At 41.0% G+C, this 16,918-nt stretch overlaps 1 protein-coding gene across 1 annotated transcript in view; it reads right to left on the bottom strand.

Moving 5' to 3' along the window:
* Positions 1-4,010: 4,010 nt before the first annotated feature.
* LOC124775736 overlaps positions 4,011-16,918 on the bottom strand; it is a 167,980-nt gene continuing 155,072 nt past the window's right edge. Inside the window, exon 5 of the mRNA XM_047250564.1 lies at positions 4,011-4,112. Coding sequence (XP_047106520.1) covers positions 4,011-4,112 — 102 coding nt within the window. The remainder of the gene's footprint in view (positions 4,113-16,918) is intronic.

The following is a 16,918-nucleotide window of genomic DNA, read 5'->3' on the forward strand; positions in this document are numbered from 1 at the left end:
ATAACAAGTATGAGGATGAAATAGAAACTTATTTGTAGCTTTAGTGATTCAAAAGGTACTCTTGACCCTCATTAAAGTCCTATGTAAAATTATAACAGTGTTCGAATTATTGCTGCCATTAAGTAATGACTGTTCGGCACGGTAGTACAAATTCTGGGTACTGTACAAAATTAAGTACTGTAATGGTAAAACAAACGTAATTTGTAACAACAGCGAGTTATCGTGACTTCGACTAACTCTAAAAATAGAAACATAGCTCACCTGTTGAGACGAAAGCTTAACCTTCTGCTATGCTTTCAGTGTACTGCAGATAACATAAACCTTTTTTGCACTGTATTGTACACCACACAAACATTTTAAAATAGTGCTCTTAGGAATGCAGTACGTAAATTACAATGTCTCCAACTGCCAGATTATTGCAGTGTTACTTGCGATTTAATGCGAGCTGGCAAGGCATCTCGCATACGTGTATTAGACTTTTGAATAGAGTCGAAATATGACTCAAAAGTATTTCTAAATTAGTTTTATAGATTCGACAGTGATTTTCGAATGAAATGTCTCCCTCGGCTTATTAGTGTATTAGGTGTAAAAATTTTGCAGATGGTTGGAGCAGCGACTGTAGTATGAAATTTTCTTGTACAAATAGTAAAAAGCCAATCAGATGCGAATTGGAAGATTTATTAAAACCCGTTTACCATGAATTCAACGTTTATAAAAACATCTTTAGAAGCAAAATATGGACAATTGGATTACATGTTGTGGTAGAGGTACAATTTCTACAAGATGGCTATTTTCATACTCAACATTTTTATGCCGTTTTAACTTCTTGAATTTCACTTTAATCTCTTCAGCTTAAAGCTGTACAACTTTCGTACGAATAATTACACTTACTGCCATCTTGAAAGTCGCGTAAGCAGCGCTTCCATCTTCTGTGAAAACACTGACTTGCAGGTAAGTGTAGTTGAGGGGGAATGCACGTGTAAGTAATTCATGCCGCCGGAAACCTGGCTTGACTGAATTGAGAGAGAAATTTTCCCTTTACGTTGATTTGTCTATTTACTTTTATTACCATCATCTATGTAATCTGAAATATGAAAATTTTATATGTGCGTAAATTTTGTGATTTAAGTAATTTTGTAATTTAAGTACTACGGTCAGAGAAATTAATATCAATGTAACATGAGACGAAGAGGGAGACAGAGGCAGTTAAGGAATTGAACTATTGCACCGACAGGCGAGTAGTGGCAACAGATTGGTGGCTTGATGCACGAAAAACATCAAAAGGGACACAAAGAATTCATGATCTGTATGGAATACTGCTTAACGTGAAAGTCTAGACTGTTGATGTCGGAAGAGTAAAGTTTAAATTGAAATGTTGAAGTGCATATGCACCCGGCGAGCTGTAGCAGAACTCTGAACACAGAATAGCAGCGCCCCCACTGAGTTCTGTCGTCAGCACTGTCCACCGTGCTGTGGTTGGGCAAAACACTCCATCTGGTCTGTACGTGCTTAAGGATTATTTACTTATTTGTGGTGAAATGGTTGAAATGATTCAAATGGCTCTGAGCACTATGGGACTTAACATCTGAGGTCATCAGTCCCCTAGAACTTAGAACTACTTAAACCTAACTAACCTAAGGACACCAGACACATCCATGCCCGAGCCAGGATTCGAACCTGCGACCGTAGCGGTCGCGCGGTTCCAGACTGAAGCGCCTAGAACCGCTCGGCTACACTAGGCGGCCTGTGGTTAAATACCTGTGTCATTTACTACAACAGTGTCTGAATCAGCGAACAATCACAACAGCATAGTTTTGCTGACATCATTGTACGATGTTTACATACCCAAACTAATTCCTTGTTTCGCATTTTACATCACCAACCTACGTTGGATGTATTCCAATCTCTGTTTTCTTCTACAGTACTTACGCTCTACAGCTCTCTCTACTAGCATGGAAGTTGGTCTGTGGCACCTTAACAGATGTCCTATCATCCTGTCCCTTCTTGTTACCAGTGTTTCCCATATATTCCTTTCCTCGCCGATTCTCCAGAGAACTTCATTCCTTACCTTATCAGTCAACCTAATTTTCAACACTCTTTCGTAGCTTCACATCCCAAACGCTCCAGCTCTCTTCTATTCCGTTTTTCTCACACCTTCGCATGAGCTAGATATTTTACAGCCTCACCAGTGGCTTTTTCTTACTTTCTGCTTGTACCACAGCTGACTTTACAATCGGCTCTGGTTGTGTCTTTACAATGTGTATTCTGCAAAAATTGAGAAGAATTCCAACACTGTTGCCTAAATCTTTTTTTGTCTCTATGTACACGTCTCTCTGTTGTCAAAACTAACAACATGTAGTATTCAGAAGAAAAGAAAATTTGAAATTTAACGTTCTGTTGACAGGAAGATATTGTTGCAGTTCTATGAAACTGTGAGGCATCGTAAATCCTAAGAGAATAGGTGGCTGTTACTCTTGCGGATGCAGGATGATGAAGCATGGGGCACGGTGGCAATGGTCCATCGAGCGCCGTGGGCGCCAATGAGACAGCGTTGGCGAACTACGGGTTTATTAGCTTCAGCATAGAACTGAATTGTCGTCTCCGCGACAGCACTGAGGAGGGCTGCGGACGCAACACGCAGAGTGGAACCCACCAGCGCGCAGCTCAGCAGTTTTTCCAGGCCGTTGGGGAAGTCACGGGAGCTCACCCAGCAGAACGGCGCCGTGCTGGGTAGCCCGCCTAACTGGTTGCAGGCGTTGCTCGTGCGGTTTAGGACGCCGAACAGCTCGACGACGCTTTTGAACATGGCAGGGGGTGGCGCAGACAGTAACCAGCAGCTCAGCACGGGACGGAGATAGTGGTGCAGAGTTACGGCGTGACCTCATTGCCAGAGGAAGGACGTGGACGCCAGTGTCAGCCCACAGAAGCGAGTCGGGGCAGCAGCTGTTAGTGCGTCTCCTTAGTACAGCGACGGTGTGCTATTGTGCCAGACAACATCAGTTCAGTCCCAGTGGACCGGTGGTTGAAGGTTCCATGTCTTCACATCAGCAGACTAGAGGCTGGCAACTCGCAGCAGCTGAGGCCGGCAGACCAGTCCGGCTGCAGTTTGGAACGTAGTACTCACCTGAACACACCATAGGTCCTGCTTCGATGCGGGCTCTCTGCATCTGGAAGATGGAGGGGCTCAAGTGCCCCAGTATCTGTAGTTGCTTGTCGGAGGTAATGACGGTAGGTCTTGGCAAGGACGACTTACATGGCCTCATTTTCTAGGTTCGTCAGCGGTCTTCACCGCACCACTGTGTTCCAGCTATGCCTCTCGACTCTTCAGCTAGGTGCTTTCCTGCGATATCAGCACTCTGAAATACGTTCTTGTGTAAGATTTATACACGTAAGTCTTACACAGGAAAGTTTTTCAGCCTGCTGATATTTATGGTACCTTGCAGCGCCGTCAAAATTACGTTATGTTCCTTCCACAGTGAGGTCATATTGCTGAAGCGATGTGTGGTAATGGTCTCTGTTGTGTGCCACGATATTGCAGTATCAGCTCTCCTGCCTGTTTATCATTCAGATCGTGAGACTGTTCTAGGACATGCTTTGCTGTGGTTCGGTGCTGGCTGTAGAAAACTTCAAAACATTTTTACTTTTTCCCAGTATCTTTTTCTGTGACCCAGCATTCTCCTTCAGTTTAGAAAATTTACCTCTAATTTTTCTCAGTTCGCCTCTGAAACAGTGTTATTACATACATGTTACATGGACCGTTATCCACTTTACAATTGTTTTCCTTTTAATGTTTTGCTTCTTAATTCTATGTTGTCTCTGTTGAGTCCTACAGGTATTCAGTTTTCAGATTATACATTCTGTTCATTTATTCACACTAGTTAGCCATTCAGACATGCACTGAAAACTCAAGGGGATGGACACTGTTACATTTAAAGATAGAGTTCCAAACTGTTGGCAGAAACATGTCAATACTGTTAGTTGTAATAGTGGTGTTATATCGTTGTTTATACCTACATTGCTGCATATTCTCCACGGTATTTCTTCCGCTTTTTGGTCCTGTAAGTTCGTCTAATGAGTATAACAGGTCTCAGTTCAAAGTGTTGTTTAGCAATCTGTTAATAATGTATAAAGGGTGACATTAGTAAATTGAAAGACTATCGCATATTTTTAAAAAAAAGGAACCTGAAAGGCAGAAGAACAGCGGCCAGAAGGAATAAGTTTTCTAAAAAGTACTCGGAGTACACAGCAGACGCGACAGGAAAAGCATTGGTTTGGGCGTTGGCTGCAAATGTTAATTGAGTCACGTGGAGAGCCGCGAGGCAGGGCAGTGGGTTGACGGTGCCTATATGTGGTCAGGAGAGGCCCCACAAGGCGGTGTTCGGAAGCGCCAATATAGAAGGGGCGAGCGCAGCCTGTAGGAAAGTTCAGCGCAGACAGCCGTCCACGAGGGACGTCTGTTTACATCAGGCCCAAGTCCTGCATCTACATCTACATCTATATCCATACTCCGCAAGCCACCCGACGGTCTGTGGCGGAGGGCACTTTGAGTACCTCTATCGTTTCTCCCTTCTATTCTAGTCTCGTATTGTTCGTGGAAAGAAAGATTGTCGGTATGCCTCTGTGTGGGTTATAATCTCTCTGATTTTATCCTCATGGTCTCTTCGCGAGATATACGTAGGAGGGAGCAATATACTGCTTGACTCCTCGGTGAAAATATGTTCTCAAAACTTCAACAAACGCCCATTCCGAGCTACTGAACGTCTCTCCTGCAGAGTCTTCCACTGGAGTTTATCTATCATCTCCGTAACGCTTTCGCGATTACTAAATGATCCTGTAACTAAGCGCGCTGCTCTCCTCTGAATCTTCTATATCTCTTCTATCAACCCTATCTGGAACGGATCCCACACTGGTGAGCAACATTCAAGCAGTGGGCGAACAAGCGTACTGTAACCTACTTCCTTTGTTTTCGGATTGCACTTCCCCAGGATCCTTCCAATGAATCTCAGTCTGGCATCTGCTTTACCGACGACCAGCTTTATATGATCCTTCCATTTTAAATCACTCCTAATGCCTACTCCCAGATAATTTATGGAATTAACTGCTTCCAGTTGCTGAGCTACTATATTGTAGCTAAATGATAAAGGATCTTTGTTTCTATGTATTCGCAGCTCATTGCACTTGTCTACATTGAGATTCAGCTGCCATTCCCCGCGCCATGCGTCAGTTCGTTGCAGATCCTCCTGCATTTCAGTACAATTTTCCATTGTTACAACCTCTCTATATATCACAGCATCATCCGCAAAAAGCCTTAGCGAACTTCCGATGTTATCCACAAGGTCATTTATGTATATTGTGAATAGCAACGATCCTACGACACTCCCCTGCGGCACACCTGAAATCACTCTTACTTCGGAAGACATCTCTCCATTGAGAATGACGTGCTGCGTTCTGTTATCTAGGAACTCTTCAATCCAATCACACAATTGATCTGATAGTCCATATGCTCTTACTTTGTTCATTAAACGACTGTGGGGAACTGTATCGAACGCCTTGCGGAAGTCAAGAAACACGGCATCTACCTGGGAACCCGTGTCTATGACTCTCTGAGAGTCGTGGACGAATAGCGCGAGTTGGGTTTCACACGATCGTCTTGCTGATACCTACAGAGCAGATTTCTATTCTCGAGAAAAGTCATTATACTCGAACATAATACGTGTTCCAAAATTCTACAACTGATCGACGTTAGAGATATAGGTCTATAGTTCTGCACATCTGTTCGACGTCCCTTCTTGATAACGAGGATGACCTGTCCCCTTCTCCAATCCTTTGGATTGTAGTAATCGCTCTGGCTCTGCTAGCGCTCATACTTGGCCGCGTTCCTCCCTCCATGGGATTTTGCCATCGGGAGTACTGTACCATCATTCATTATCCAATGCTTGCTCAGACGAGCAATTAAAGGTTTATAAGGAGGTTGTTTGTGTTGTTGCCCCCAGATGATAATTACACGAAATATCTGTCAGGATTTGTAAGCAATGGGTCCTTGAAGTGCAGAAATACGTGAGCACCGAGAGGTAAAAAAAGTTCAAACAGTTTATTAACAAAAGGCTCATAATGAAACACGCACGCTAAGTGCACCCATCATCGCTGTGTCTAACATCCTAACACCGGCTAATTACGGTGGTATCGAAAGGCTCCATGGTGAGCTAAGAAAAGAGACGTATTCGCGGCCGAGGCCACGCTAGTTATATCGGCGCGCTGCCGGCGGCAGTCATTCGCTTACTCCCCTGTGGCGCACTGAGCCGGACGCACGTCTACTGACCAAGCAAATTGTCGGCATTCCAAGATAGGTCGACTGGCGAGTGCGTGTTACGTACTGTACGGCTACGTGCAAACTCGTAGACCCTTAAATCACTCTCCCCAGAGAAAAAGAGCAACCATAGGTGATTCAAAACGACCTCCTGGCCGTTATGATTCTGTTTCACCATTTGTGGCATCAGAGGGCATTGCAACACGTAATTCATTTGCAGACATAGTAACGTTCGATACAGAGAAGAGATTTTTCAGGATGAAAAATGCTGTTGACAAAAGACAAATTAGTAAAAGCAATAAAAACACAATACTGACAATCAAGTATGCGTTAACATAACTGCATGAATCGAAGGACTTAATTCTATTTGCTGCTTCAATGAAGTTTATGTCATTATTGGAAGAAATTACATTTTCGTGGAGATCCTTCGTTAAATTATTGTCTTCAGAAAAACTTGATAAAGAATGCTTTCCATCTGTTAATATGTATGAATCATTGTAATAAACTGATAACATTCCCTTAATGGCAAATCTCCAGTTGCATGAAAAGTAGTGGCAATACACTAGGCGGGTTCTACGCGCCACAGTCTGGAACCGCGCGACCGCCACGGTCGCAGGTTCGAATCCTGCCTCGGGCATGGATGTGTGTGATGTCCTTAGGCTAGTTAGGTTTAAGTAGTTCTAAGTTCTAGGGAAGTGATGACCTTAGAAATTAAGTCCCATAGTACTCAGAGCAATTTGAGGAAATAGACTAGGCATATCAAATAATTCACATGATAAATCACAATGTGCGGCATTCAAGATTAATCCACTATTATTCAATTTGAGTGTAAAGGGTAGCTCAGGTGTATCATAATTTTTACTTGTAAATGTGACATCAAGTGTGGAGTTAAGTGAGAAAATTATACCTTCAGAACATCGTTTAAGAAATGGATGATAAATATGAGTTAAATTTTTTGGGCAATCATCTCTTGGTCTCACAGCTGTTCACTCCACTATCTAAGAATACTGCCTATTCAGGGCAAATTAAGTTATGACTACTTTTAGACATATGCAAATCGTTTTCATTTAGGGACACGAAATATCTTCCATCCTTGCTGATCAGTAGATAATCATTTACTACATACTATACATGCATGCCTGCCTGTCTCCATTTCACATGGTAAGAATAAATCTCATACATTTCAAATTACGCTTCGATCTAGCAATGTATATAGAAACAATAACCGTTAATTCATCTTCAATCATTAAAGAGTGTGTTGTGGTTAACTTGAAGTAAGCATATAAATTGTAAGAGTTAACAGGGTGAATCACAGTATATGTTGCACCTAGCTTACGTTCAGTTGATAGTAGGATCTGTAAAATTGTTCTGGATCTAGTAGTGCACTGCTCAATCATTTGAACTACTTTCTAAGGTTATTCTCAAGTTAAGGGCATAAATTCTAGCATTTGATAAACTATCAGTAATCCTTAACAAAAGAGTGTTTAAATGTAAGAGTGCACTCACAGCATTTAATCCTTGGAATAGTTCTCGGATATTTGAGTTTATTTCATTACGAATTACGTGGAAATGTGAGATAAATTGCTTTACGATCTATTCAATGAAAACTGTGTGGTAAGTAATGGTTCTTTACATATTCTTTAATATGATAATTTCATTAGAGAGATTAGTTGAATTTGTACTGGACTGTTGTTCAAGAGCTAATATTTTGCCTTTATCTTCCAGTAGATCTCGACTAGTTAAAGTATCAAATACAGTACGAAGGTTACTCCCTCCAAAATCAAACCAGGCACATTTACACTTAATTAAAGGTTTGTGTGGCAAAAGCCTTAAAAAACAGCTGGTAAGGGTTAAATGTCGGGTGTGGTCACAGCATTCAAAGATTGGTAATCAACATAAAAACGGAACTGTGGTTCTCCAGAAATTGATTTATTCTTCTTAGTTTTATAATTCCGGCTTCTAATTGTTCTTTAACCATGTCTTCTACCAACTCTCTTAGACTGAATGGTATTCGGTAAGGTTTCTGTGTGATTGGGGCTGCATTCCTTGTATGAATACGATGCTGAACTAAATGAGTGACAGGTAAATTTGCAAGTTCTCGTAATTAACCTACATACTCCAAGAAAACAGGCGCTAAAATCGTCTGTTCATCAGCTGTCAAATGTTCTATCTCCTTCCAAATCTTGCGCTTCAGTTCATTATTAACTTCGTCTCCTCATTGCAATTTTGCGGTACTGTTACAAAAATCTGTGTTTATAGCTGCCACGTTTGTTACCTCATCTGGAATCTGTATTACGTCACTTTTACTTACCATCGACACTTCAGCAACTTTCTTTCCTCGTGGCAAAATAACATCCTCATTGCTCATATTCGTTATTGTAATCAGGACTTTTGTGACATTCTCTCTCACCATCGTAGCGACATCTACACTTTAGCAACATAACTATGCATTGCATCCAGTAACTCACATTTCTCGGATCGCTCAATTAATAACAAATTTCTTTCCATGCATCGGGGAGACTTAACTTCAACGTAGATTGTCTTCCCATTGGGAATTTGCTGAGGCTGATCAATTTGAACATCGACTCGGACGGTTTGAACTGATGCATCGTTTGGGTGGTCCATTCCCATGACGTCAATATTGCTGCTCCTTTGAGTACCATCTGAAGAACGATTTCCTAGGTTGTAGTTGCTGCGGCCTAGTCTGATCTTTCTTTCTGCCTCGTTATCGGACAAGAAATCAAATCCAAGTACACAATTGTAACGCGTTTCGTTATTTGAAACTACTTGCACCCTTTTTGTGTATTTATCTTTATCTTTATTTTCACCTTCATCTTGGCCTTGGCCAAGAATTAATCCTACGCCAACTTCTGCATACTTACGAAGTTTTACTCCGTGTAACCCTCGCACTTTTAATAGCGGCGGTTTCAATTTATCCCGTTTTTCTATGCAACACCACATTAACGAGATCTGTGCTCCTGTGTCAATAAGTAGTTTGATGTTTCTCCCACGATATACAGCACCTATCACGAACTCATTTTATGTCAGATTTTCACTGGAACTAACAGGAATCTGTCTCTGGCAGGGAGCGGACGGAGTGGTGGCCCGTATACCCCCGTGCTCGTTTAAAGACCTGGAAGATTGTCTGTTGTTCGCATTACCTTTCTTCTTGTTGCGACAATCTCTCGAGGCATGACCCTGCATCCCGCAATGATAGTAGATTCGAAACTCTTCACGATCATTACGCTTGTGACCCAGCTTATTGCATCTGTAGCATTGTACTGTTGTGTTGAAAACTCTGTGTTCTTGTTTCTGCATCTCATTCGGTCGTCTTCGTGCTTCAACGAAACCAACAGCTGATTCTACTGCTTCCTGAAACGTTTTACATTGTACCAATCTAACAGCTTTGTTTACTTCCTCTCCGTGCAACCCACGAATAAATGTGTCCAAGGCTCTCTGTCGGCTTCGAGCAACTGAATGCGATATTCATTTTCATCTTCTACTAACTCGTACGCTTGAGCGTTGATGTTTCGAATTCTGTCGGAAAACTGCTCGACAGGTCCGTCTCGTCACATTCGCAAACTGTAAAGCTGCTGTCTGTAAAATCTGATCACATTTTTACGTTGAAATCTCTGAACAACAACCGTTTTAAACTCATTGTAATCTGTTTTCACGCAAGTAGGCTCCGCGCTAATGAAATCTTGTGCTACTCCCTGAATTCTTAATTTGGAAACCACTAGTTATCGGAATCTGTCCATAATCCTAACAGGGCGGCACCTTCAAGTTTACGAAAAAACACTTTCACATCGTCTTCGGGTTTCCTGCTAAACACTGGTACTGATGGCAATACTGAAAAATTCTTTATTGTTGTTGCACTTGTACTGCATCAACTATCATATGACAAGTCCTTCGAAACGTTACGCTCGCTTCATTCTGCTTTTAACTGCCGAATCTCTTCTTGCAGTTCATTAGGGGGACGTGGACATGAACGGTGTGTGTTTTTATGCTTCACTTTCGGTGAGAGTGAAGATATACGTACCTAAATTTCAGGAAATGTAGATTCGAGAAAATGAGAAAAGACTACTCACAGTGCTTTTGACTCACCGAATGCCTCTTTCAGAACATTCAGGCAGCATATTCTTGCTGGACAGCTGTTTCTTTATCTTCTACAGTTTTTCAGGAGTCTTTTTCTTACTCTGAACTCTTCAATGGTGGCCTCCGCAGCCTTTCAGCTTCAGCTACTCGCTGACAATCTATGGCTGTCGGAGGAACTATCATATCATTTCCTGGTTTGATGGCCAATTTGTGCGCTATTTTTATCGTACTAATTGCACCATCATTGAAACAGATGACAGCATCAAAAAATGGTTGAAATGGCTCTGAGCACTATGGGACTTAACATCTGAGGTCATCAGTCCCCTAGAACTTAGAACTACTTAACCCTAACTAACCTATGGATATCACAAACATCCACGCCCGAGGCAGGATTCGAATCTGCGACCGTAACGGTCGCGCGGTTCCAGGCTGTAGCGCCTAGAACCGCTCCGCCACCCCGGCCGGCGATGAAAGCATCCATCACACCCATTTTGAGTACCGTCCTTCCAACAAACACTGTTTTTGGAACTTGTTGCCATACACAACTGCTAAAACTTTTTTATGGTTCTGTGTGTGGCCATGTAGACATGTGCTAAATAATTTTTTATCTGCAAAGTCTCTGTATATTGACTTTATTGTCTGCATGACTGTGGCAGTGCGACAGTGAACTGGTGTACAGACTTTTGTTGAAAGAGCGTTTAAGAGCAAATAGATAATTTGAAAGTTGATAGTGCACACATTTTTGGAAACGGGAGAAATTTCTCTTTCAGATGGAGATAATTTTTTTTCTGTTCTTCAGTTATTTTCACGTCCAGGTCCCCTTAACAACAGTTTGTAGATCGACAATGTTGCTCTGACTGGAATGCGGCATTTCGTCTAATTTAAGGCCAATGAGTCACTCAAGTGTAAAATAAAAATCCATCACTGCCTATCATATTCTAGCCAAACTGGAGTAGCCCAACCTGAATTCCAGCGTTGGATCTCTCCGCGTAGTCGGAAGATGTTCATACTGCTGCTGCGCGAGGGTACCCATCATGTTTCCATCATTGATTCTTCCTTTTACAGATTGAACAGTACAGGCGAAAGACTACACCCCTGTCTTACACCCTTTTTAATCCGAGCACTCCGTTCTTGGTCGAGCACTCTTATTATTCCCTCTTGGCTCTTGTACATATTGTATGTTACCTGTTTTCCCTATACGTTACCCCTACTTTTCTCAGAATTGCAAATATCTTTCACCATTTGCCATTGCTGAAGGCTTTTTCTAGGTCGACAAATCCTATGACCGTGTGTTGATTTCTCTGTAGTTTGCTTCCATTATCAAACGCAATGTCAGAAGTGCCTTTACCGTTCCTAAAGCCAGACTGATCATCATCTAACACATCCTCAAATTTCTTTTTCCATTCTTCTGTATATTATTCTTTTCAGCAACTTGGATGCCTGAGCTGTTAAGCTCATAGTGCGATAATTCTACACTTGTCAGTTCTTGCAGTCTTCGGAATTGTGTGGATTAATATCATTGTTCATATTCCACTGTTTAATGCAGAGGACAGGCCCGATAGGTCTAAAGGGTACATTGAAGATCTCTATGAGGGAAAGCTTTGTCTGATGTGATATAAGAAGAAAAAGGGGTCGATTTAGAAGAAGTAAGGGATCCAGTAATAGAATAAGAAGTATAAAGAGTTTTGGAGGACTTAAGATCAAATAAGGCAGTAGGGATGGATAACATTCCAACAGAGTTTTAAAATCATTGGACGAAGTGGCAAAAAAACGACTATTCACGCTGGTGTCTAGAATGCGTCAAATACAGGGAGTGAAAGGCTATTTAAAATTAGTACGGAAACCAGATGGCAGTTATAAGAGTCGAGGGGCATGAAAGGGAAGCAGTGGTTGAGAAGGGAGTGAGAGAGGGTTGCAGCGTATCCCCGATCTTATTCAATCTGTATATTGAGCAAGCAGTAACGGAAACAAAAGAAAAATTTGGAGCAGGAATTAAAATCTAGGGTGAAGAAATAAAAACTTTGACGTTTGCCAATGACATTGTAATTCTGTCAGAGACAGCAAAGGACCTGGAAGAGCAATTGAACGGAATGGACAGAAGCAAAACGAGGATAGTGGAATGTAGTCTAATTAAAAAGGTGATGCCTAGGAAATGAGATTAGGAGATGAGACACTTAAAGTAGTAGATGAGATTTGCTATTTGGGGAGCAAAATAACTGATGATGGTCGAAGTAGAGGATATAAAATGTAGACTGGCAATGGCAAGGAAAGCGTTTCTGAAGAATAATTTGTTGTCATCGAATATAGATTTCACTGTGTTTTGTGAAAGTATTTGTATGGAGTGTAGCCATGTATGAAAGTGAAACATGGCCGATAAATAGTTTAGATTAGGAGTGAATATAGGCTTTCGAAACGTGATACTACAGAAAAATGCTAAAGATTAGATGGATAAATCACGTAACTAATGAGGAGGTACGGAATAGAATCGGTGAGAAAAGGAACCTGTGGCACAACTTGACTAGAAGAAGGGATCGGTTGGTGGGACACGTTCTGAGGCATGGAGGGTAAAAATCGTAGAGGGAGACCAAGGGATGAATACACTAAGCAGATTCAGAAGGATGCCGTTTGCAGTAGTTTCTCGGAGATGAAGAAGCTGCACAAGATAGAGCAGCATGGAGAGCTGTATCAAACCAGGCTCAGGACTGAAGACCACAACAACAACAACAACATAGGTAATTTTGTTATCTGGTACAACAGACTTGAGAACCCAACTATTTACCATAGATTACGCTACTTTGTTAATTTGTTCGTCCATAACTGCTGCCATCGTTACGTACTATGATAAACGGTCTACTATCGTTAGCATATACTTGTTATTTCTGTGTCTTGTTAAATGGTCCTAATCTATCTAATCCAACCACTTCAAAAGTTTCACAGGCCTCCAGTAATATGATGATTAAGGTCAGCCCTCTGCACACGTGGTACAAACTCATTCACATATTGTTCCACATCATATGTCCTAGTTCTGCACCAGAGCTTTTCTGCTGATTATCTTTTCATCATTCGACGACTGCCATGACATGCTAACATGTGACCAAGTGCTTGTTGGAAAACATCATTTCTGAGCCCTGCCGGAAATAACATGTGTGTCCTGCAGAGTAAGCCATCATGTGTCAAAAGTTGTGGCTGTAATATGAATGCCTGACAGTCTACATCAGAATCTTTGCTATTCAGTCACACTTTTGTCTACTGCCTGTAGCAACGACTTTTCTACTTAAATTATCTGCATTTATATGCATGTTATGCATTTTAGCAAAATGATCAAATGCACTAAGTTTCAGTGTCCATCTCATCCAGTCTGCTAGAAAGATCTTTCAATCCAGACAACCATTTTAGCACTGTGTGACCTGTTGCCACCATCAACTTTTGACCATACCAATAGTGGCAAAAATAGGTGATCCCTTCAATAATTATTAAGAGCTCCTTTTCAGGAATGTCCTAGTTCTGCTCCGCCCTATTTGGTTGTTTAGATGCATAAGCCACTAGGTGTTTCTCACCATATATATTTCATCCAAAATACAACTAATTGCACTAATGATGGTATCACATGAAAAGATGAACTCTTTTTCGAAATCAGGAAATATCAGTACTAGATCTGATATCAATGTTGTTTTCAGAGTTTCAAATGCTATTTGACACTCTGTCGACTTTTCAGATTTTATGCTTTCCTTTATCATGCGATTCAGTGATTCTGTGATTTCAGCAAATTTTTTGACAAATTTATGATAATAATTACATAAGCTGATGAATGATTGTAACTGCTTTGTCTTTTATGGTGTTGTTTCTAATATTAATAATACATTAGTTTTTACACTTCATCCAATAATTACATGTCCAAGGTAGTTAACTTCTGCTAGTGCAAAGTGCTACATATTCATTCTGAGTGTCAGATGTGCTGTTTCTAGTCTGCTGCATAATTCCTGTTTCACCTGATACTCCCTATGAAAATACTGTGATGTTGTCTATGTACACCATACATTTCTTAGGCTTTATTCCATGACGTACTCTGTCTAACAATTTCTGAAACGCCACTGGCGCATTATTTAGTCCAAGTTGCGTTCAACAGTACTGATGATTGCCCCAGTTTTTGGTCTATCTTCTGGGACTGATTTAGGCTGACGGTATTAGCTTCTTAGGTCCATCATTGAATAATACCTGCATTAGCCTAAATTGACCTTTCTTTCGCTAATATTGGGGATGTGTTATGTGCCAGCGATAGTTTTCACATTTTCAACAGATGCTGTACCTCTTAGTACCACCTGATCAATTTTTCAAGTTGCACAGAATTTGTATCTCGTAGTATCATCCTGTAATTTTTTGGGGATGACGATGGAACTTGTCTTCCCCTTCGCCTCTCTTTCCGGGGGGACTGTCACAATGTTCTATTATTCCTTCGGTCATTGCTGATCAATGAATTCCTCCACATATTTTTGTGGATTCCATGGAATGTGGTAAGGCTTTCTACAGACTGGACTATTGTTACCTATGGGTATATGATACTGCGTAGCAAGTGTCACTGCCAACAGACAGCTGCTATTAAACAAATCCATAAATCATAGTAGCAAAGCTTCAATTACTTGACAATCGCTTCTAAATGACCTACTCTAATGAAGATGAACTAGTGGTTTCCTTGTGCCTCTGGTGCTCATATTACCTAAAAATATCTTCCTCACAGAACATCTAAAATTCAATTATTAATTCCTTTCTTTAATATTCCTTTCTTTAATACAGAAATAAAAGTCACTTAAAAATGGAATAAATAGGAACTGCAGGAAAGCTAAGGCGAATAGTTGGAAGAAAAATGTGAAGAAAGCGAAAACGAAATGATTGTAAGAAGAACAGACACAGATTATTGGAAATCAAAACAACCTGAAACTAAAAGCAAGGGTGGTAACATAAACGCGTAGTGGTAATTCCACTGTTAAATCGAGAGGAGAGAGCAGATGGATGGAAAGAATATACTGAAAGCCTCTGTGAGGGGGAGCACTTGTCTGATGACGTGACAGAGGGAAAAGGAGTTGATATAGGAGAGATAAGGGATACAATACCCAGGAAGACTTAAGATCAAATAAGGTATAAGAGATAGATAACATTCCATCAGAAATTCTAAAATCAATGGGGGAAGTGGCTACAAAACGACTGTTCACACTGTTTTACAGAATGTTTCAGTCTGGTGATATGCCATCTGACTTTCTCAGAAATATCATCCACACAAGAGTTCAAGAGCCGATAAGTGCGACATTTATCGCTCAATCAGCTTAACAGCTCGCGCGTCCAACTTGCTGACAAGAATAATGTACAGAAAAAAGAAGTGTGGACGTGTTAGATGACGATCCGTTTGGCTTTAGGAAAGGTAAAAGCACCAGAAAGACAAGTCTGACGTTGCAGTTGTTAATGGGAGCAAGAGTAAATAAAAATGAAGACACGTTTATAGCATTTGTCGAGTTTGAAACGCGTTCGATAATGTAAAATGGAACAAGATGTTTTAAGTTCTGAGGGAAATAAGAGTAAGCTATAGGGAAAGATGGGGAATATACAGTACGTACAAGAACCTAGAGGGAATAATAAGAGTGGAATACCAAGTACAAAGTGCTCGGATTAAAAAGGATGTAAGACAGGGATGTAGTCATGTAGTCTTTATCCTCAATTGTTCAATCTATATGTCGAAGAAGCGATGACGGAAATAAAAGAGAGGGTCAAGAGTGGAATTAAAATTCGTGGTGAAAGGATATCAGTTTTAAGATTGTTATCCTCAGGGAAAGTAAAGAAGAACTATAGGATCTGCTGAATGAAATGTACAGTCTAATGAGTACATAATATGGACGGAGAGTAAATCGAAGAAAACGTCAGTAATGGGAAGTAACAGAAATGACAACAGTGAGGGACTAAACAGGGGGATTGATGATAACGAAGTTGATGAAGTTAAAAATTCTACTCCCTTGGCAGCAAAACAACCTATGGTGGACGGAGGAAAGGGTACATAAAAAACAGACTAGCTCTGGCAAAAAGGGTACTCCTGGCCAAGAGATATCTACTACTATCAAACATAGGCTTTAATTTGAGGAATAAATTTCTAAGAATGTACGTTTGGATAACAACGTTGTATGGTAGTGAAACTTGGACGGCGGGCAAACCGGGAAAGAAGAGAGTCGAACCATCTTAGATGTGCTGCAACAGAACCATGTTGAAAATTAGGTGGACTGATAAGATAAGGAATGAGGAGGGTCTTCGCAGAATCGGTGAGGAATGGAATATCTGGAAGGGACAATATCGTAGGACATCAGGGAATAGCTTCCGTGATACTAGAGGAAGCTGTAGAGAGTAAAAATTGTAGAGAGAGACAGGGATTGGTGTACATCCAGCGAATAATTGAGGACGTAGGTTGCAAGTGCTACTCATAGATGAAGAGGTTGGCACAGAAGAGGAATTCGTGGTGGGCAGCATAAAGCCAGTCAG

The sequence above is a fragment of the Schistocerca piceifrons genome, chromosome 2 (genome assembly GCF_021461385.2).
Source record: "Schistocerca piceifrons isolate TAMUIC-IGC-003096 chromosome 2, iqSchPice1.1, whole genome shotgun sequence".
NCBI lineage: Eukaryota > Metazoa > Arthropoda > Insecta > Orthoptera > Acrididae > Schistocerca > Schistocerca piceifrons.